At 41.2% G+C, this 21,572-nt stretch overlaps 1 protein-coding gene across 1 annotated transcript in view; it reads left to right on the top strand.

Annotated features, from left to right (window-relative positions):
* The window catches only part of CNGB3 (cyclic nucleotide gated channel subunit beta 3), a 176,939-nt gene that overhangs the window by 76,969 nt on the left and 78,398 nt on the right, over positions 1–21,572 (top strand). The window contains exons 4-7 of the mRNA XM_065902998.1: positions 8,463–8,608; positions 9,661–9,789; positions 10,646–10,854; positions 16,993–17,043. Coding sequence (XP_065759070.1) covers positions 8,463–8,608; positions 9,661–9,789; positions 10,646–10,854; positions 16,993–17,043 — 535 coding nt within the window. The remainder of the gene's footprint in view (positions 1–8,462; positions 8,609–9,660; positions 9,790–10,645; positions 10,855–16,992; positions 17,044–21,572) is intronic.

Here is a 21,572-nt window from a genome sequence, read left to right as displayed (position 1 = left end):
CTTTACTAATTCTATTAGCCTCCTAGGGCTGCCAAAACAAATCTCCACAACTGAGTGGGTTATAGCAACAGGAATTTACTCTCTCAGTTCTGGAGACCAGAAGTCTGAAATCACGTTATTGGCAAGGTTGGCCCTTCTGGAAATTCTGAGGGAGAATCTGTTCCATGGTTTTCTCCTAGCCTCTGGTCACTGCCAGCAATCCTTGGTGTTTCTTGGATTGTAGACCCATCACACCAGCCTCTGCCTCTATGGTCACATGTCTTTTTCCATGTGTTTCTTCCATGTTTTAACTTGGCCTTCTTATAGGAAGGACTCCACTCATTAGATTATGAGCCCACTCTGCTCCAGTGTGACCTCACCATAAACAGTTACATCCGTAAAGACTTTGTTTCCAAGTACAGTCACACTCTGAGGCTCTGGATGGACGTGAATTTTGGCAGAACACTATCAATGTCTTACATTCACCAAATGTGACATTTCCTACTGTTACACTAATCCACAGATTTTAACTCAACTCTCTTCCCTCTTCAAATCATACTTTTTCCTCATCACAATTAATTACCATCTTTCTTTTTACAATAACTTCCTAAAACACAGCTAATAATGTCCCTCTTCTGTTTAGAATTCTGTTATGGTTCTTCAGTGGTCTCAATTGACCTTTCAAGTTAAATTACAGGTGATTGGAGATCCTATATTAAAATGTTTGAGCCTTTATTGTCCTCAACAAGGGAGCAACTAACACATTTTTCCTCAGGCTTTTGAGTATCTTCCCTCTACATCAATAAAGTATCAATCCTCCTCCTCTGTAGACTCATCCCTGACTACTGTCGAGTCATTTTGTCATCCATTCGTGTTACGTTAAACCTACAATCTTAAACTAGAGACCGTGTATCACAAGGTACACATGAAAACTTTCCTAGAGTCCTATAAACACCAATCATTTTTAAAGAATCAAGTTCAAAATCTACAATTTACATACATACTCTTTCGTAAAACTGGTATTCCTAAGTCACCTGCCAGTGAATTTTTCCTTCCTACCTTCCTGTCACATTGGCTTTTTTCTCAGTTGCCAAAGAAAAGCCTACTTCTAACCCACCCCAATACTTCTATGACACATTGTCCTGGAGTGAAAAAATTTTCGCAATCCCAAACACAGGGACAGTTGTTAATTATGTAATTTTCTTGCCTCTATCTGATTGAATTTAGGAAGTAAGGAATAGTGTTATAATTCTCTTATTTGCTATCAACTGGTTTTAGAAGTGAGTTTCCTCTGAATTCTTATCAAAGAGAGAAATAAACTGTATTTTAACAATAACTAATTCTTTATTCCTCCATAAGTACATATTCAGTTCAGTTTAGTTCAATCGCTCAGTCATGTCCAACTCTTTGCAACCCCATGGACTGCACCCCTCCAGGCTTCCCTGCTCACCACCAACTCCCGGAGCTTGCTCAAACTCTTGTCCATCGAGCCCATGATGCCATCCAACCATCTCATCCTCTGTCATCCCCTTCTCCTCTGAGCTTCAATCTTTCCCACCATCAGGATCTTTTCCAATGCATCAGTTCTTCGTAATAGGTGGCCAATGGATTGGAGTTTCAGCTTCAGCATCACTCCTTCCAATGAATATTCAGAACTGATTTCCTTTAGGATGGACTGGTTGGATCTCCTTGCAGTCCAAGGGACTCTCAAGAGTCTTCTCCAACACCACAGTTCAAAAGCATCAATTCTTTGTCACTCAGCTTTCTTTATAGTCCAACTCTCACACAAAATCTAAAAGGCTTATCCATGTCAATCAGAGATGACCATCAATAAAACTTTACTCTCATGTTTGTTTATCAAAATTTATAAAATATATTTACTGTTTCCTAAATTCTTCACCAAGGAGTTATGAGGAATAATTCTTTTAAAAATATACAATATGAACTAGAATTATCAAATATAACTCAAAAGAACCTGTGTTGTATAAAGCATATTTCATTGGTTCCCTCATACTCCCATACAATTTTTTATTTTTTGGCCTATTGTTTCTTCATCTCCATTTTTTCATTCATTCACAAAATTACCTAAGGAGAAATACATTTATAACTTTTGTATGTACACTGGTGGAGAAGAAGATAGGCAAGGATTACTGTAGAAAAGAGCTGGAAAAAACAGAAAAGGTAGAATAGATTAGCATACTGATGTTCAGCTAACACAAAAAGAAAAACACAGAGTATGTGAAATATAGCTATGGATTAGAAATAGTGACATGCTTTATAATACAATTTTCAATATGCAACTGTGAGATATGTTTGCACAGTATAAACTGGTGCTATTAAGGGCCAATTATATGATCAAATAAGACATAGATAATTCAGGAAAAGAAAAGCATTCTCTTTAAGTCTTAGTGCTTGAATTAGACATTTTGACAGTTTGAACACCTGACTTTACAGTCAGTAATCCACCAAGCCTCAACCTTACTTTTTATGGATTTTTTTAGTGCACTGAAGTACATCAAATAAGGTCAAAAAAAAAGGTTGAAAGTAGTGGGTTTATTTATTCAACAAACATTTATTAAAAATATACCTTGTCCTAGATCTTGCAAAATATAAAGAAAACATAGAGTTCCTGATCTTGAAAATGTCAGCCTATGATAATGTCAAATACAAACAGCTTCAAAAATCCCAGATGCACTAGATCACCAAGATCTTGTTGTAAGAATTGTATTCCTGAATGCTTCCGACTGTCACAAGCAAGGTCCTATTATACAAAATCCTACAAACCCATGAACTGAACACATGCACATATACTTATGGACACAATTCATCTTTTCCATATACCCACTACATACAAGCCTCTCTTTCTGAATTCAAATTTTTATTAATGTTCTCATAAATCTAGTCTCCTGTAATAATAATCTTTGTGAATTTAGTCTTTCACAATAAAAACTTAGAAATTATTCTTGATTCTTTTTTTGGGTCTATCCAAAATACCCAGAAAGTTCAAATTCTTTGATTTCTGCCTCAAAAACACTTCTCTAGTCCATGTTTCCTTCATCAGTTCTAACCTAACCTACTAGCTTCTTTCCTTGCCTATATGCATTTACTCTGCTCCTCTTCAATTCTCCCACTATTGCCACCTTTCCTGTTCTCATACACCTCATTTGCTTGACATTCTCCTTTGGTTCCCATTAGCCTAGAGGTCAGTGTTTAAACCCTTAAGCAGGTTAAACAGGAACCATCATAACCTGATCCTGCTCCCCTTTTCAGACCTAACCACTACCACTCCTGCCGCTCCCCAACCTGGCCCCCTACATGCACACACTGCCTTCCAGTCACACCAAAACACTTGCTCAGCATGTCATATTTATTTCACATTTTCGAATGTGTTGTTCTCAAGGTCAGGAGGGGCCTCATTTCACTTTTCTGTCAAAGACATTCCAGCCCTTCCAGACTTGCGATGCTCTCTCTGTGGGGCCACTCTGATCCCCAGGCCAAGTTCAGTGTGAACATAGCATTCTGTATGTATTTTTATTGCTCATAATTAGCTTACTTATTTACATCCTTGCTTCCCCCATTAAACTGTGAACATCCAAAGGGCTAGTCTCTGTTCAACATATCTTTCTATTTCCAGCACGAAAAGTAGAAACTCAATAACTGTTTGACAAATGAACAAGCTTCTAGGCATACTAAGATTTTAAGCAGAAATTTATGACATGATATAAAGGACAGCAAGTTTTCATCAGAAAATAAAAATGCTTTCTTGGTTTTGTGGACTGAATGCCCTCCCATTTCTGTATTGCATATGATGTATCAGGTTTTCTTCCACTGCTGCTCCATCTGCTCCATCCTTGAATGGTTTATAAAGGTCTTAATGGGACACAGACACACCTGAAGAATCTTGATGCTTAAGCAGGACTTTAAACATTTGAAAGAGGTGCAAATTATACTATGATAATTGTAAGTGGAGAAAGAAAGACACCAATGGTCAGAGAATTTGTAAACAGTTAGGTATGATATATTTGTGGATCTGGTGGGAAATGGAGAGGGGCTCATACTAGAGTCCTTTTTAAATAGAATGCACAGGCTACCCAGTTCCACTGTGAACCCCATGGGTTCCCATTTGGAAGGGAGATGGAAAAGGCAGACGTGGATGTGAGAAGGTGAGAATGGATGGAACTTACATGGGTCTATGTAGACCCAGTGTTAGACTCAGAAGAAGAGTCGAGAGTGAGAGCTTTGAGGATAAACTATGAGGAAACATAGACCATTATAAAATATACTAGTTTATAAAGTAAGTCCACTCCATACAAGCCTTCAAGCTGCACACTTTCAAAGATGCAAACATGTGTTCGCATGTCCAGTAGTGTAAGTTAGTTCACGCGTCTGACATACATTGGCACATGCGTGCATCCTCTACAAGTGGCTGTACTTTTGGGCAATTTGTTGCACAGTGCTGTATAGAGTACAGTAGCAGAGTATCTTTATTTCAAGCCCAAGATGTCCAGAAGCAACTGCAAAAGCAGCAGTGATATAGCTGGTGCTGCTAAGAAGTGCCAAGCAGTGACAATGGAAACAAAAAGAAAATAATTGAGAGAGTAGTGTGAGGCAGAAAGATGGTAGACATCACTTGTTCTTACAACACGAATTGTTCAACCATCAACATGGTTCTAAAGAAGAAGGATGAACTCATGGAGCTTGTGAAGTCTGCTGTGCCGATGACGTCAACAATAAAATCGAAGCAGCAAGGAAGAGTGATGGAGGAGGTGCAGAAACTTCTCTGTGTCGATGCAGGATCTGCATCAGCGTCGAGTCCCACTCAGCTTAATGCTGCCTCAAGAGAGAACTGAGAGCCTTTATGAAGACTTGAAGAAGACACATGGTGAAGAATCAGACGGCACGCCTTTTAATGCCAGCCATGCCTGGTTTCATCAGTCCAAGGCTAGAGCCAAACTTTACAGTGTAAGAGTCAGTGGCAAGGCAACAAATGCAGATATGGTAGCTGCCTAGAAATTTCCTGAAATGCTTTTTTGAGAAATTATTGATGAAGTCACGTATTTATCCCAGCAGGATTTTAATGTGGATGAGACAGGACTGTACTAAAGAGGATGCAGACTAAAGTTGCATCAGTAAGGAGGAGTTATACCGGGCTATGAAGCAGCAAAAGATAGGCTAACTCTTGTTCGGTGGCAATGCTTCTGGTGATATGAAGCTGAGGTCTCTCTTAGTCATTCTGAGAATCCAAGAGCCCTTATAAACATAGCCCAAGGACTTTCTTCCCATTGTGGGGAAGAGTACTATAACCCCAAAGCCTGAGTTACACAGGCAATTTTCCAGAACTGGTTTTTTCCACCACTTTATCCTGGAGGTAGAGAAATATTGCTTGGAGAAGGACATCCCATTCAACATTCTTTTGCTGCTTGACAATGCTTGGGTCACCACCACCACCACCCCTCAATTCATGGACAACTTTCATCCTAGGATCAAAGTACTACATAGGTCATTCATCCAACCTATGGACCAGGGAACTATAGTGACTTTCAAGAAATATTATTTACATTACACTTTGTCAGGCAGTGAAGACAGGAATGAATCAGGAACAACCTTGTGACAACATTGGAAGGACTATAACAACTGTCTGGTGGCTCAGACAGTAAAGAATGCACATGCAATGCAGGAGACCTGGGTTTGATCCCCAGTCTGGGAAGATTCCCTGGAGGAGGGCATGGCAACCCACTCCAGTGTTCTGATCTACAAGACCATGAAAACACTGGTTATGCTTGGCACGAGGTTACACCTGTCACCAAGAACGGTAGTTGGGAGAACCTTTGTCTGCAGTTTGTTCACAATTTTCATGGATTTAAGAGTGGATAAGGAGTCCAAAGGGGTCTTCAGTAACTTAATGACCTTCACTGAAAAGCTGGAGCGAGGTCTGCAAGAGGACGACTTCACTGGACTCCTTGCTGTGCAACACAAGAGGCCTGATGGCATTGGAGGTTCAGAGGAAGACCAAAAAGAAACAAGAGCAAAAGGAAATAATTGAAGAATCCAAGAGAGTCACGACACAGGAAATGGCAAGGGGATTTTCCTTATTTGAAGAGGCACTCTTAGTAGGCATAGGACCGAAAGTAGAATGGTACACAAAGGTTGCAACAGCCACTCAAAATGCAATTCAGTGCTACCCTGTCATCTGTGATGAGAAAGCAAAGAGCTACTACCCAGACATCATTGGATCATTTTTTCAAGAGGGTTCAGTTCAGTTCAGTTCAGTCACTCAGTCATGTCTGACTCTTTCTGACCCATGGACAGCAGCATGCCAGGCCTCCCTGTCCATCACCAACTCTCAGAGTTTACTCAAACCCATGTCCATTGAGTCAGTGATGCCATCCAACCATCTCAGCCTCTGTCATCCCCTTCTCCTCCCACCTTCAATCTTTCTCAGCATCAGGGTCTTTTCCAACCAGTCAGTTCTTCACATCAGGTGGCCAAAGTATTGGAATTTCAGCTTCAGCACCAGTCCTTCCAATGAAAATTCAGGACTGATCTCCTTTAGGATGGACTGGTTGGATCTCCTTGCAGTCCAAGGGACTCTCAAGAGTCTTCTCCAACACCACAGTTCAAAAGCATCAATTCTTCGGCACTCAGTTTTCTTTATAGTCCAACTCTCACATCCATACATGACCACTGGAGAAACCATAACTTTGACTAGATGGACTTTTGTGGTGAAGCAATGTCTCTGCTTTTTAATATGCTGTCTAGGTTGGTCATAACTTTTCTTCCAACAACCAAGCATCTTTTACTTTCATGGCTGCAGTCACCATCTGCAGTGATTTGGGAGCCCCCAAAAATGAAGTCTGTCACTGTTTCCACTGTTTCCCCATCTATTTCCCATGAGGTGATGGGACCAGATGCCATGATGTTAGTTTTCTGAATGTTGAGCTTTAAGCCAACTTTTTCACTCTCCTCTTTCACTTTCATCAAGAGACTCTTTAGTTCTTCTTCACTTCCTGCCATAAGGGAGGCGTCATCTGCATTTCTGAGGTTATTGATATTTCTCCCAGGGAAGGTAGAATTGAATCAGCAAGGAGTCAGAACCTGTCCCACCAGTGCCATGTGTGAGTGACGCTGCAGCTCGCCCTCCGCCTCCCAGTGCTGGCCATCCCCCACCCCCTCCCTCCTCCAGTCAGCATCTCTTCTTGGCTGTTCACTCGATGCCAGCCCCTGGACGCCAGCTGTTGTACTGTACCTGTACCCTTCAAAGTACTACACTGTAAGATTAAAAATGTTTTCTTTATTTTTAGTATTTGTATTTTACATATTATTCATGTGAAAAGTATTACAAACCTATTACAATACAGTACTATATAACCAATTGTGTTAGTTGGGTACCAAGGCTAACTTTGTAGGACTTATGATCAAGTTGGACTTACGAACTCACTCTTGGCACTCTTTATGCAGGGGACTTACTATATGCTTTATTTTGTATATTTTCTTAAAAGGGAAGTTTATTAAAGCATGCTAGCTATATTAGTTTTCTACTATAGCTTCACACATTATGGCAATTCTAGAGACTTAAAACAGCAACCAGTTTCTAGCTCACATTTCCATATCTCGGACGTTTGGGTGGGCTTGGCTGGGTTCTCTGCTTTAGGTGTCACACAGTTGAATTTAATGCACCAGCCAGGCCTGGCTGGGCTCTTATCTGGAGGCACCAAAGAATAATCCACTTCTAAGCTTATTCAGTTATTGGCAGAATGCAGTTTCTTACAGTTGTAGGACTGAAGTCCTTGCTTCCTCTACTAGCCAGGCATCACTCTCAGCTCCTGGAGGCTTCATGCAGTTCTTATCAGGAGACTCCTTTCTCCTTCAAAGCCAAAAACGGAGAATTTCCCTCAAATGAAACTCCCCTGTGCTGCAAATCTCTGACTCTCTGCTCTGTCACCAGTTGGAGAAATTGTCCGCTTTTAAAGACTCATTTGATTACATCAGACACGTCTATGTAATTTCCTTATCTGAAAGTCAACTGAGCCACATAACGCAACCAATTATGGAAGTAAACTCCACCATATCCACTGTCCCTGGGATTACGCAGGACATGCAAACCAAGGAGGCATCTCAGAACTCTGCCTACCATGTCCATTATGACTTTTTTTCTTCTCATGGTACAATCTAATGACAGAATCACAGAATCAGTTCAGTTCAGTCGCTCAGTCGTGTCTGACTCTTTGTGACCCCATGGACTGTATCACAGAATAGTCATTTTGTATTTTTGGATTCTAGTTTTTCAGTGGGAGATCTGTATTGCACGAGCACTGTATCCATCAAATTTTATCCTTGAGCTGTTCTATTCAACTGTAGAAAGGAGCAGTTAGTACATTATCTTGGGTGTATAGGAAAGAGGAAGAACCTTAATCCCTCCCCGTCTGTATCTCCTTATGGATCTGACTCTGTCACCTTTTTTTTTTTCCATTTCATCCAAAAAGCAAACCACCTGTGGCCCCTGTTATTAATGACTACGCGGATGCCCAGCTACAGAACCTGGTGAGAAGACTGCGTCAAAGAACAGATTTCTACAAAAGAAAACTAGTGGAAGGCGATATGTCCTCACCTGAAAGCAGTCCCCAAACTGGTGAGTGCAGTTACCTCAAAGTTCTGGGACGAAGGTTATGAGTGAGTATGTATCAATATTTTGCAAATGGTTTCACTTGGGCTTCCCCAAAAGCAGTTTCCCCAAGACAACGACTTAGCCAGGAATGTTTTATATTGAGGGCGGTGCCGGAGGTAAGACAGCAGGAGAAGAGAAGGGAGTTGAGGCAATAAAGTGTGCTAACGGCAGGGTTACTGCGGAGGGCCGCTGGGGCTTGATTCAGCTGAAAGGCTGTGTGGACGACACATAAGAATCACCCTGATGGAAGGGGGAGCGGGGAGATCAGCCCACGAGCTCCTGTCCTTCGTCGGCAGAGGTTGCTGCCAGGGCTAGCTGCTAATGTGTTGGGCTGTGCTGTCACTCAGCCCTGCCCGACTCTGTGAGACCCTCTGGACGCCAGCCCACCAGGCTCCTCTGTCCATGGGATTTCCAGGCAAGAACGCTGGAGAGGGTTGCCATTTCCTAATACTCCAGCACTTTAAGCAAGCCAGCTGGGAGGCAATGCCCTGGCAGGGATATAATAGTTTCTTTTTAAAGAGACAGGGCTAAAATATAGTCATTATAGCTTTATAAAGATACGCTGAAAAGAATGTTTTGAGCTTTACTTACCCATAACTGGAAAGACATGAATAAAGCTAAAGAGGCACTAAGGTAAACCTGTGGAATGGTGTATATTTGTAAAGTTTCTGTTCAATGTGAATTCAGAGCACTAACTACTTATGCTCCAAAATACCTGGGAATGAGGCTTGTATTTAAAATATCCTATTTGCAACACCTTGAGGACATTTCAGTTAAACTTTAAACCTGCTGCTGCTGCTGCTGCTAAGTCACTTCAGCTATTTCTTTCTAAATTTCAGTGTTTTCATTACTTAGGTATTTTCACAAACGACAATATTGTAAATGTCATAAAACGCCTCATCTGCCGGCATGAAGGAAGATTACAAAATGTTTTCATGCCAAACAGTCTAAACTTTTTCCTCCCTAAGCTAACTTAACCTCTTAAGAATCTTTTCATCTTTTTTTCTCCTATAAAGCAAAGCCCACAGTTGTATCATCAACACAAGAAAGCAGTGCTAAGCTTAAAGAAGAGCATTCCCAGAAGGTGCCCCTCACCCAGCACCTAAAGCGGCTCAGACTTCCAAAAAGCATAGATTCCTACACAGGTACCGTCAAGGAGTGGACTGTCTCAGTGGGAGGGCTGGCTATTCCCAAGAACCCCTGAAACCCAAGGTCACAGATGGCTTCCAAGTTCTCTAGCCAGTATTCTGAGCCTGTCTAGAAACCAGTATTTAAACTGTATTGTCTGCAATGGATCATTTGCCCCTTTCTGGTGAAAATAGGATATAAAAATATTCCTGTCTGTTTTTAAACACTCCAAAGCCCGGCCAGTCCCTAATTATCTTTGAAAAGAAGCATTCAGCAATCTGTTTATTGAACACTCTTCCCATTAAAAAGAAAATCCTTATAAAATATGTCATCTTTCATGGCTTCACATTGTTCATTTAATTGAACAAATCCCGTCCCCAGCCTCCCCGGGCCGAGGAAAGCCCTGGGCGCAGTCGTGGACCGCCCTCGCCGCCGACTCACCCCGTTCTCCGCCTGAGTCACCCCCGGTGAGCAAGATGCGGCCCTTGGCTCACAAGCCCTGGGTGACCCTGCAGCTCCACCGCGGACCCCCCGAAGGCCGCCGGCTGCAGCTGCAGACACAGCGAGGCCTGCGACTTTCCCCCGGGTTCCCCTGCCCTGATGCTAACCGTGCAGCTACTCCGGCAGAGCGACGCAGTGGCCACTTCTCTAGGAAACAGGAAGGATGCCCTCCAAAGCTAGGGAAGCTGCTAAGATCATCTACCATCCCTCCCAAAGCCCGGGGCCTCGGCTCCAGGGGCAGAACCTCGTGATTGTTGTAAGCAGGGCCTCTACACAAATTCCTTATCCCCAGCGGGGAGTGCCCCAGCTTTACCAAACTAGGCTCGGGATGATTGTGATGCCATGCGGATTGCGCCCGTGCTTTTCTTCCAGATCGAGGCTATCTCCTGTGGCTCTCGCTGGTCACCATCGCCTTTAACTGGAACTGCTGGCTTATACCCCTGCGAGTGGTCTTCCCGTACCAGACACCAAACAACGCGGGCTACTGGCTCATCACCGACGTCGTGTGCGATTCCATCTACCTTTTCGATCTGCTGCTGATCCAGCCCAGGCTCCAGTTTATGAGAGGAGGAGATATAATAGTAAGTGGGGGCTCGGGAGAAGCAGAAACTGACAAAGGAATATCAAAGACTGAACTGAAAAAACCAGTTAACCTTTGCTTGTTGTTAATTTAACCTCTGAGGGACTCCACTGGAACCATCAGTATAGGAACAGCGGTGACAACAGCCGCTGCACCCTCCCCGCTGTCGGCTCTGGGCTCCTCATTTTAAAAATAACAGCAGCAGTACCTTCATAATGTCGATGGGGGACTGGATGAGCTGACGCCCGGAGGGTGCCTGCAACTGTGTCTGCCGCCTATCTCCTTTCCGCTCCTCACTTTCCAGATCCATCACACCGCATTCCTCAGCATCAAGCGCCCTGGTCCATCCACCTCGGAAAGAGCATTCTCACCCTCATCTTCTCCTGGATTTATTCTCATTGTTGCGTGAATTTCACAGTCAAGCCAATCAATCTAAGACAGAAAGAGAACAAGTTCTCACAAGTACACGCCCACATCTCCTATACTCCCCTGCCCCCCAGGCCCCTCCCAATTCTCTGAAAGGATGCTGCCTTTCCAGCCCACGTGCCCTGGGGTATCTGCGCCACAGTCCTGGCGAGGGCTGCAGCAAACAGACCCTCCGGGGTCACCCTCGGGTGAGCAGAGCAGCCAAGTGCATGGCACCTTGGGCTCGTACATGGTTTTGAAGGAAAAAGTGGTAGGTTCCTTAACCTCCTGAATATTTTCTTTTGAATCCTTAGATGACTTTAAGTTACCAAAAAGCTGAAAGGAGTAGTTTTGCTTTTGCTTTTTTTTTTTTTTCCTTCTTTAAAAATACCATTTGATGGAGAATGCCTTCTGCAATTGAAATCTTTCCTAGGAAGAAATTCTAAAGGTCAGAGCTAAAGTTATAGCAAAAATCTATTCAAAACATGCCTTGTGCAGACTTCAGTGCATCAGTTAACTCGGCACTCCTCTGAGCGCACTGGCAGGTTGATGAACGATGATGACCGCACACAAATCAGAAGGAAACACCCCCCCACCCCCCGAGAAAGTGATCACTAATTTCCATCTCCATTAGATGTGCAAGAGGGGGAGAAAAATCAATGTTTGACAAATGGAAAATGACAAAATCAGCAAAGGGAAACTTTATTTTCAATTTTCGAAGACATCTTTTGCACATAATGGAGTGTTAAAACCAAGAAAAATAACCAATAAAAATACACTCAATGGGCTCCATTTAAAACTCATTATCACAAGACACTAATATAGAGCAGGAACTAATCACTTTGTTTGTTCAAATGAAATTTAATGGTTTCTTTAATTCAGAGTAGGTAGTTTTAGACTTTGAAATGTGATTACATGTTGCTAAGAGGACGATCCAAGTTGAGTACCCAACCTGAAAGTCTCACTGCAGTTGAGCTATCTATGTGACCTTTGTTTTACACCACCAAGTTATTCATTCATTCAACAAACATTTATTAAATACCTACAGTTACCAGATATTCCAGGGCAGAGTACGGAAATATTAACTCCCCAAAGGCTTCAGGGAAAATAGATATCAGATTGAGTTCTGGAGGCCGCAACAGAGGGAATGGTGAGTGTTTACAAGTTTTCCACAGTATTTATGTGCAATATCTTTCTTCTGAAAATGGTGCTGCACAGAGAGCAGAGTTTTGATTCAAGGACCAAAATAAAAAAACCTCATTTAAAATGTCCTTTATAGACAGCAGGAGTAGAGCTGGGAATGACCATGGAGGTTATTTAGATTTGAGATTTGCACTCACAACACTTTGCTGAGCCTGCCAATCACGGGGATCCATGGAAACCCTCATCACCTGTGAAAGAGGTGAAAGGTTAGCCGCTCAGTCATGCCTGACTCTTTGCGACCCATGGACCATAGCCCACCAGGCTCCTCTGTCCACGGAACTCTCCAGGCAAGAATAACCATTCCCTTCTGCAGGGCATCTTCCCAACCCAGGAATCGACCCCAGGTCTCCTGCGGTGCAGACAGATTCTTTACTTCTGAGCCATCAAGGAAGCCCTCCTAGTGACCACGTCTGTCAGGCCTGCCCTTTGTCAACTGCCTTTGGTGATGTAGTTGCTATTTATAAACTGATCTGAAGAAAAGTAACCACTCTCTTCTCTTCGCTCTGTGGATTTTACTCATATTTCTGTTGTTTAATTGGTATATAACCATCAAGCTCACTATGATTTAGCAGAAATAAATAGTAATAGACTAGAATCAAGTTTCACCTCTGAAATTAGAGTAATACTTGAAGAAAATAAAGTCATCCCTTCATTGTGTACTATCTTTGTCATCCATAAAATAGAACTATTACATCCACCTCATAAACTTATTGTGAAGATTAAATAAGACAACGTGAACACCTAGCCCAGGATCTGGCTTCTAGAAGATTGCAGTAAAGGCTGACTGAATCAAATGAATGGGTGTTTACACATTAACTTCCTTTCGTCTCCTCTTTGTATATGTGGTCTCCTTTCTTACCTGATAAGTTTCCTGAGAGTAGGGACAGTATTCAATTCATTTACCTTAGGATATCAGAGGGTATATTCAAGATATATTTGAAAGAGTGAGTGAATGGAGTCTTGGCTCAAGTATCTTTTTTTTCCCTTAAATAACTGTTTAATCTACATTGTAGTTATTTTATGGGCTTCCCTGATAGCTCAGATGGTGAAGAATCCATCTACAACACAGGAGAACTGGGTTTGATTCCTGGATCAGTAAGATCCCCTGGAGGAGGGCATGGCAACCCACTCCCATGTTGGGAATCCCATGAACAGAGGAGCCTGGCAGGCTACAGATTATGGGGTCACAAAGAGTCAGACATGACTCAAAAAATTCATAAAAAGGATTATTTTATATGATAGTATTATTTTTGAAACATTTATATCTGTTCTGTGTGAAATTATGGAGTGTCTATGAATTTTTTAAAAGAAGAGGTAAACAATAAAGGGAATGGCTACCCACTCCAGTATTCTTGCCTAGAGAACCCCATGAACAGAGGAGCCGGGTGGGTTACAGTCCGTGGGGTCACAGAGAGTCGGACTCAACTAAGTGACTAGCACTTTCACTTTTCACATTTTAAAAATAAGTGCTTGATTGTCCTCAGTTAGCATACTGATCTTCAGAGGGCTAACAATGCCAGATATATTTAGTGTGCCCAGAAGAGAGGTTTTAGAATCCCCAGACAGCATTTTCATATAATCTAGCAAGTTTTAGCACACTTCCATTTATTGCATCACCAGATCAGAGACAACCCTGAAAGCAAAGGTATGAATATGAAAAGAAAAGTCTTCCAGAGTTGAAGGATATGGTCACACTTCAGCTTAACTTCTTAGCACTTGAAATGGCTGCTTGTTCCATATAAGCTTTGAAGCAACTGACTCATCTTACTCAAGCTTGGTACATGATTCAACATAAACTTATATATGCATACCTATGTCTACCTGTGGCTCAGGATGCCATTTTGTTTCAGAGAAAACAATTGTTAAATAAGTTTGTCATATATTTTCTAGTACACTTCTGTAAAATTTGCACGTGGATAGAAATTATCGCTTTAAAAAATGAGGTAGTGGGACAGGAATTGGAAAGTTAGCTAACCAATTTTCAGCACTGCTCAACAGCAGCTTAAAACTTCTGAACGTGGACAGCCTGGATGTTAGAGGATGCTGCTTTGATATGTCCAAGTTATAATATTTTGGCTGAATAATTAATAGTACACAGTTTCTTCCTACCTATAGCTAAAAATCAAAAAATATAAACTCAATAGTAGTAATAGCAATAGTAGTCACTCAGTTGTGTCCAACTCTGCAACCCATGGACTGTAGCCCGCCAGGTTCTTCTGTCCGTGGGATTTCCTGGGTGAGAATACTGGAGTGGGTTGCCATGTCCTTCTCCAGGGGATCTTCTCAACCCAGGGATGGAACCCAGGTCTCTTGGGTCTCTTGTGTCTCTTGCAGTGACAGGCAGATTCTTTACCACTAAGACCACCTGGGAACCCATCAGTCCAATATTAGCATTAATTCCTTTAGGTCTGAATATTAATGAATGTCTTTCTATTCCTCTACCTCTTACCACACATTTATTGAGCACCCATTATTTGTTAGACATTGTGTTAGGAACTGAGAAATAGAGGACAAAATATGGTCCCTATCTTTTTAAGTAGCTCAGAGGATGAAGGATAAATAAAAAAAAAAGAAAAATGGTGGCATTTTTGTGACGTGAGTCATGACAGAGGTGAGCCCTGGGTATTTTTGATACAGAGAAAACCATCCAATGGAGGGACCACTTGGTCCAAATTTTGATGAATAAACTGAGATTATCTGTACACCTTTGTTCCCCTAAAAGAGGAAAAAATATGTCTCAAGCTCTGGTAATAGCATGAGTCAAGGCATCAAGGTAAGAAACTTTGTGATGCACTGCTAAACAGAGTAAGTGTGACATGCCGCAGGAGGCGAGTGGACAGAGAAAGCAGAGCTTTGTGTACATGAAAGGGAGCAGACTGTTTTTTGTTTAGGTCATGTGAAGTCATGAATAAATAGAATTGTTAGTGATCTAGAGAGATCATCTCACTGCCATTGTAGAATCGATCAAAGAGAGCATGACTCAAGGCAAGGAAACCAAAGCCAGAGGAGAAAAGAGGCATGAGAACAGGGCTTCCCAGGTGGCACGAGTGGTGAAGAACCCACCTGCCATTGCAGGAGACCTAAGAGATGAGGGTTTGATCCCTGGGCATGAGAAAATTTTAGGAAGGAGAACCAGTAGAACTTGGTTACTAGTTGGATGAGGGCTGAGCGAGAGTGTATGGTGTGGGTGCACTGACTAGCGGAGAGGAAAACATGCATAGGATACTCAGCAGAAGAAGGAGCGTGGTTGGGCTTCAGGGAAAATGGAGATGCTGCTGCATTCATGTTTGTTGCAAAGCTGATAAGTGAGGAGGCAGTTGTTGGACAGGCTAACGGCTCCAGAAAGTGATATTAGGACGTAGAGGTTTGGTAGCATCAATATACCTAGTAACCTTTGAAACTCTGCAAGTGGATGAAATTTCCCAGGAAAGACAGTAAATATGAAGAGAAAAGAGAAGAAGGTTGAATCCTGGGAAATATTGATTTTTAAATGGTTAGTCAAAGAATGCAAGCAGGACACTGAGAAGTTGAAACTGAAGAAGTAAAGTAAGTTAAGAATGGCATTACAGATTCTTGGGGAAAAGAAAGTTTCATAGATAAAATTGTCCCCAAAAAGTCAACTGCTTCAAAAGTTTTATTCATCTCTTTGTTCCTTTACCTGTTCATCCACTCAAATATTTATTGAGCTTTTAATATTTATAGTCACTAGTTATACACAGTTGCTAAACAAAATCAACCCTGTCCAGAAATAGGTTATCATTCACAGAGTAGACTGATTTTAAATAAATGGGAAAGAAAGGTATGTGTGATTTCAAAACACAGTGAGTGCCATAAAAGAAAAGTGAAAGTGAAAGTGGCTCAGTCGTGTCTGACTCTTAGCGACACCATGGACTGTGTCTGTAGAATTCTCCATGCCAGAATACTGGAGTGGGTAGCCTTCCCCTTCTCCAGGGGATCTTCGCAACCTAGGAATCAAACCTGGGTCTCCTGCATTGCAGACAGGTTCTTTACCAACTGATATATCAGGGAAGCCCCACCATGAAAGAATGATAATATTCGTGTAACTCTATGGCTGATTCACATCAATGTATGACAAAACCCACTGAAAAATAAAAAAATTAAAAAAAAAGAAAGAATGATAATATTATAAAGGACTGCCTGGGTGTGCTCATTAGAATATCATTGGTGGCTTTCAAAACTGTAGCCTTGGTGGAATTGAAGAAGTAAGCAAAAGTCAAATCGCCATCAAATTACCATGTGTTGAGGAATAAATATGAGGGAAGGGTGTAGAAAAAAACAAGATAAGCAACTCTCTAAGAAGCTTGAGCATGACAAATAATTAGAAACAATACAAAAAGAAAACAAAGCCAAGGAAGGTTTATTGATTTAAGATATGTGAAGAGAAAACATATTTATAGACTAAAATTGGAAGGACATAATGGAAGGAAATAGCTATAAATATTTTTAAGTGAGAATGTATTTGGTGAAATTGGATAAAATTAATATGAATTATAATCATAATATATTTCAGGTGGATTCAAATGAACTAAAGAGACACTACAGGAATTCTAAAAAATTTCAGGTAGGTGACTTACAACTCCAAAATCCAATATCGTTTTGAGTTTAAGTCCATCCACAAATTTCTACCAAAAAAAACTTCTTCCTTTCAAAACTGCAGCCTGTTTAACAAAGTTTATACAGATGAAGTTGTATTAGGCTGAGTTTCTTCTTCTCAATAATTACACAATATACTTCCATGTATGTGCAAGTGTATAATTCAAAATATGGGTCTTTATTAAGCAAAGCAAAACAGAGTGGCCATATTTAAATTCTATTAAATATCAATAAAGGAATATGGAGTGTATTTTGTCTTGTCCATACAGAATTTTAGCCTCCAATTCATGTAGCAAGATGATGTAGAAGTCAACAAAATTGTTTCTACTCCTATTTCATTCTTGTTCCTATAACATAAAATACGGTATGAAAGAACACAGGGAACTCTGCTCAATATTCTGCAATAACTTAAATGGGGAAAAGAATTTGAAAAAGAGTATACATATACATAGGCTTCCCTCGTGACTCAGACGGTGAAGAATCTGCCTGCAATGCAGGATACTTGGGTTCGATCCCTGGGTCAGGAAGATCCCCTGAAGGAAGGAAGAAAATGGCAGCCACTCCAGTATTCTTGCCCAGAGAATTCCATAGACAGAGGCTACAGTCCATGGGGTCCCAAAGAGTCAGACACAACTAAGCAACTAACACGTATACATAGACATACATACACATACATACACATGCATACACATACATATACATCACATATACATACATAGACATGCATATACATACACATGCATGCACATACATAGACATGCATACACATACATAGACATACATGTGCATGCACATAAATACACATGCATATACATTGCTGCTGTTGTTCAGTTGCCCAGTCATGTCCAGCTCTTTGTGACCCCATGGATTGCAGCCTGCCAGGCTGCATCTCTCGAAGTTTTCCCAAGTTCATGTCCATTGCATGAGTCATGCCATCCAGTGTCTCATCCTCTGATGCCCTCTTCTCCTTCTGCCCTCAATCTTTTCTGCCCAGGGACTTTTCCAATGAGTCTGCTGTTTGCATCAGGGGACCAGAAAACTGGAGCTTCAGTTTCAGCACCAGTCTTTCCAGTGAATATTCAGGGTTAATTTCCCTTAAGATTGACTGGTTTGATCTCCTTGCAGGCCAAGGGATTCTCAGATGTCTTCTCCAGCACCACAGTTCAAAGGCATCAATTCTTTGGTGCTCTGCCTTCTTTACAGTCCAGCTCTCACAACTGTACATGACCACTGGGAAGACCATAGTCTCGACCATACGAACCTTTGTCGGCAGAGTAATGTCTTTGCTTCTCAATATACAATCTACATGTATACGTCCATATACATCAGGGTTTCCCTGGTGACTCAGCAGTAAAGAATCTGCCAGCCAATGCAGGAGACACGGGTTTGATCACTGGGTCAGAAAATCCCACAGAGAAGGAAATGGCAACCCACTCCAGTATTCTCATCTGGAAAATCTCATGGACAGAGGAAGATGGCAGGTTATAATCCATGGGATCACAAAAGAGTCAGACATGACCTAGTGACTAAACAACAACATACATGTACATGTATAATTGAATCATTTTGCTGAACACCTGAAATTCACACAACATTGGTAATCAACTATACTCCAACACAAAATAAAAATTTTTTAAATAAGATCTCTGGAAATTATTCAAATGGCATATAGCAAATAAAAAAAGAAGCAATTATATAGCTAACATGGCACCTTCCTTTTTTCAAATAATTATATACTATTATTTTTTTCACCCATGTGTAGTTTTTTCACCAATAATTATCTGTTGTTGTTGCTGTTCAGTCACTAAGTTTTGTCCAACTCTGCAGCCCCGGGGATTGTGGCACACCAGGCTTATTCACTGCCTCCAGGAACTTGCTCAAATTCATGTTCATTGAGTGAGTGATGCTATCTAACCATCTCATTATCTGCTGCCACCTTCTCCTTCTGCCCTCAATCTTTCCCAGCATCAGAGTCTTTTCCAATGAGTTGGCTCTTTGCATCAAGTGGCCAAAATATTGGAGCTTCAGCTTAAGCAACAGTCATTTCAAAGAAAATTCAGTGTTGATTTTCCTTTAGGATGGACTGTTTGATCTCCTTACATTCTAAGGCACTCTCAGGAGTCCTCTTCACAACCACAGTTCAGAAGTATCAATTCTTTGGCGCTTAGCCTTCATGGTCCAAGTTTCACATCAATACATGACTACTGGGAAAACCATAACTCTGACTATATGGACTTTCTTTGGCAAAGTGATGTCTCTGCTTTTTGATACATTGTCTAGATTCATCATAGCTTTCCTTCCAAGAAGCAAGTGTCTTTTAACTTCATGGCTGCTGTCACTGCAGTGATTTTGGAGCCCAAGAAAATAAAATCTGTCACTACTTCTATTCTTTCCCTTTCTACTCACCATGAAGTGATGGGGTCAGATACCACGATTTTAGTTTTTTCAATGTTGAGTTTCAAGCCAGCTTTTTCACTCTTTCATCCTCATCAAGATGCTCTTTTGTTCCTCTACACTTTCTGCCATTAGAGCAGTATCATCTGCGTGTCTGAAGTTGTTGATATTTCTCCCGCAAACTTGATTCTAACTTGTGATTCATTCACCCTGGAATTTCACATGATGGGCTTCCCTGGCAGCTCAGCAGTAAAGAATCTACCTGTAATACAGGAGACGCAGGTTCAATCCCTGGGTCAGGAAGATCCCCTGGAGAAGAAAATGACAACCCACTCAAGTATTCTTGCCTGGAAAATTCTGTGGGCAGAGGAGCGGGCTATAGTCCATGGGGTCACAAAAGAGTCAGTCATGACTTAGCAACTAAACAAAAACACTGCGTGTAAGTTAAATAAGCAGGGTGACAATATACAGCCTTGGTGTACTCCTTTCCCGGTTTGAACTAGTCATTTGTTCCATGTCCAGTTCTAACCATTGTTTCTTGACCCATAAACACGTTTTTCAGCAGACTGTAAGGTGGTCTGGTACTCTGATCTCTTTAAGAATTTTCCACGGTTTGCTGTGATCCACACAGCCAAAAGCTTTAGCATAGTCAATGAGGCAGAAGTAGATGTTTTTCTGAAACTCCCTTGCTTTCTCCATGATCCAACAAATGCTGGCAATATGACCTCTGATTCCTCTGCCTCTTCAAGTAATTATTTACAAGATACTTTATTATCTTTTTATTGTTTATCTTAACTCTGAGAAATAGGCAGAGAGTTGAGGGTAATCCAAGGTTACCCAATCGGCATGACTGGACTCCAGCTTCCCGTTTCAAGGACACCATAGTGGCCTCAAATTTTGTAAAATATACAGATCTAGGCTTAGGTGCCAGATTGTCCCTATTGGCAGTCTATGGTGATTGCGATTTCTTTCAATCTGTTTTCATCTCCAACTAATTTTCTTTGTAAAAATTTCCCACATACTTATACATAGTCATAAGAGATCTAAACTACTTTGATGAACTTTACAAAGAGAACTAATATTCTTTGTAAGTGCTACAAAGCTTATTTCAAACTCTTAATCACTTTCTTGAATTTGAATAAATGCAAATTAACTCATATATTTAATTTGGGTTTCTAAATGTAAACTTTCACATTTAATTGAGGTCATTTCTTTTGAATTTCCTTAGCACATCCCACACGTCATGTGTGAAGTGAAAGTCGCTCAGTCGTGTCTGACTCTTTGCAACCCCATGGACTATAGAGTCGATGGAATTCTCCAGGCCAGAATACTGGAGTGGGTAGCCTTTCCTTTCTCCAGGGGATCTTCCCAACCCAGGGATCAAGCCCAGGTCTCCTGTACTGCAGGCAGATTCTTTACCAGCTGAGCCATCAGGGAAGTTCAAGAATTCTGGAGTGGGTAGCCTGTCCCTTCTCCAGCAGATCTTCCTGACTCAGGAATCGAACCAGGGTCTTCTGCATTGCAGGTGGACATATAATACATGTCTTATGGCATTGTATTATACCTATTTTTGTGCTTGTTTATCCTATCATTAGACTGTTAATTTCTTGTGGACAGAAACAATATCTTAACTCCAACATTCTTTGCAAAGTTCCTTGTACAGAGTACAGTGTTGGTCATTACTTAACTCAGTTTTCTACAATTCAGTGAGAATAAATCATCTCTATCTACACAAATCCATGCAAATATATTAATATCAAACACAACTTATTAACTGTCTGCATGGAAAAGTCAAATGGGCCTTCCAGCAATTGCGTGTTGAAATAGCCCTAGACAAATCAGCAATTCCATGGTCCTGCTTCCTCATTTATAAGACATTATTATAGTAACTCTCTGTACACCTCTCAACTTGTCATGAGGTCCAGTATCATAGTATAAAATCAATAGGGTTTGATGATATTATGCATTTTTAAGCCAATACTTCTAGTAAATCATTTGTTTATGGTAACCAATCCAGTTGATTCAAACTGAGAGTTCCATTTCTTTTCAATAACACTAGGCTCTGAAATTCTAGTACACAATTAATTACTTCAACTTTTCATT

The sequence above is a fragment of the Muntiacus reevesi genome, chromosome 12 (assembly GCF_963930625.1).
Source record: "Muntiacus reevesi chromosome 12, mMunRee1.1, whole genome shotgun sequence".
Classification (NCBI taxonomy): domain Eukaryota; kingdom Metazoa; phylum Chordata; class Mammalia; order Artiodactyla; family Cervidae; genus Muntiacus; species Muntiacus reevesi.
Note: the sequence above shows the minus strand (reverse complement) of the source record. Positions and strands in the feature narration are given on the sequence as shown.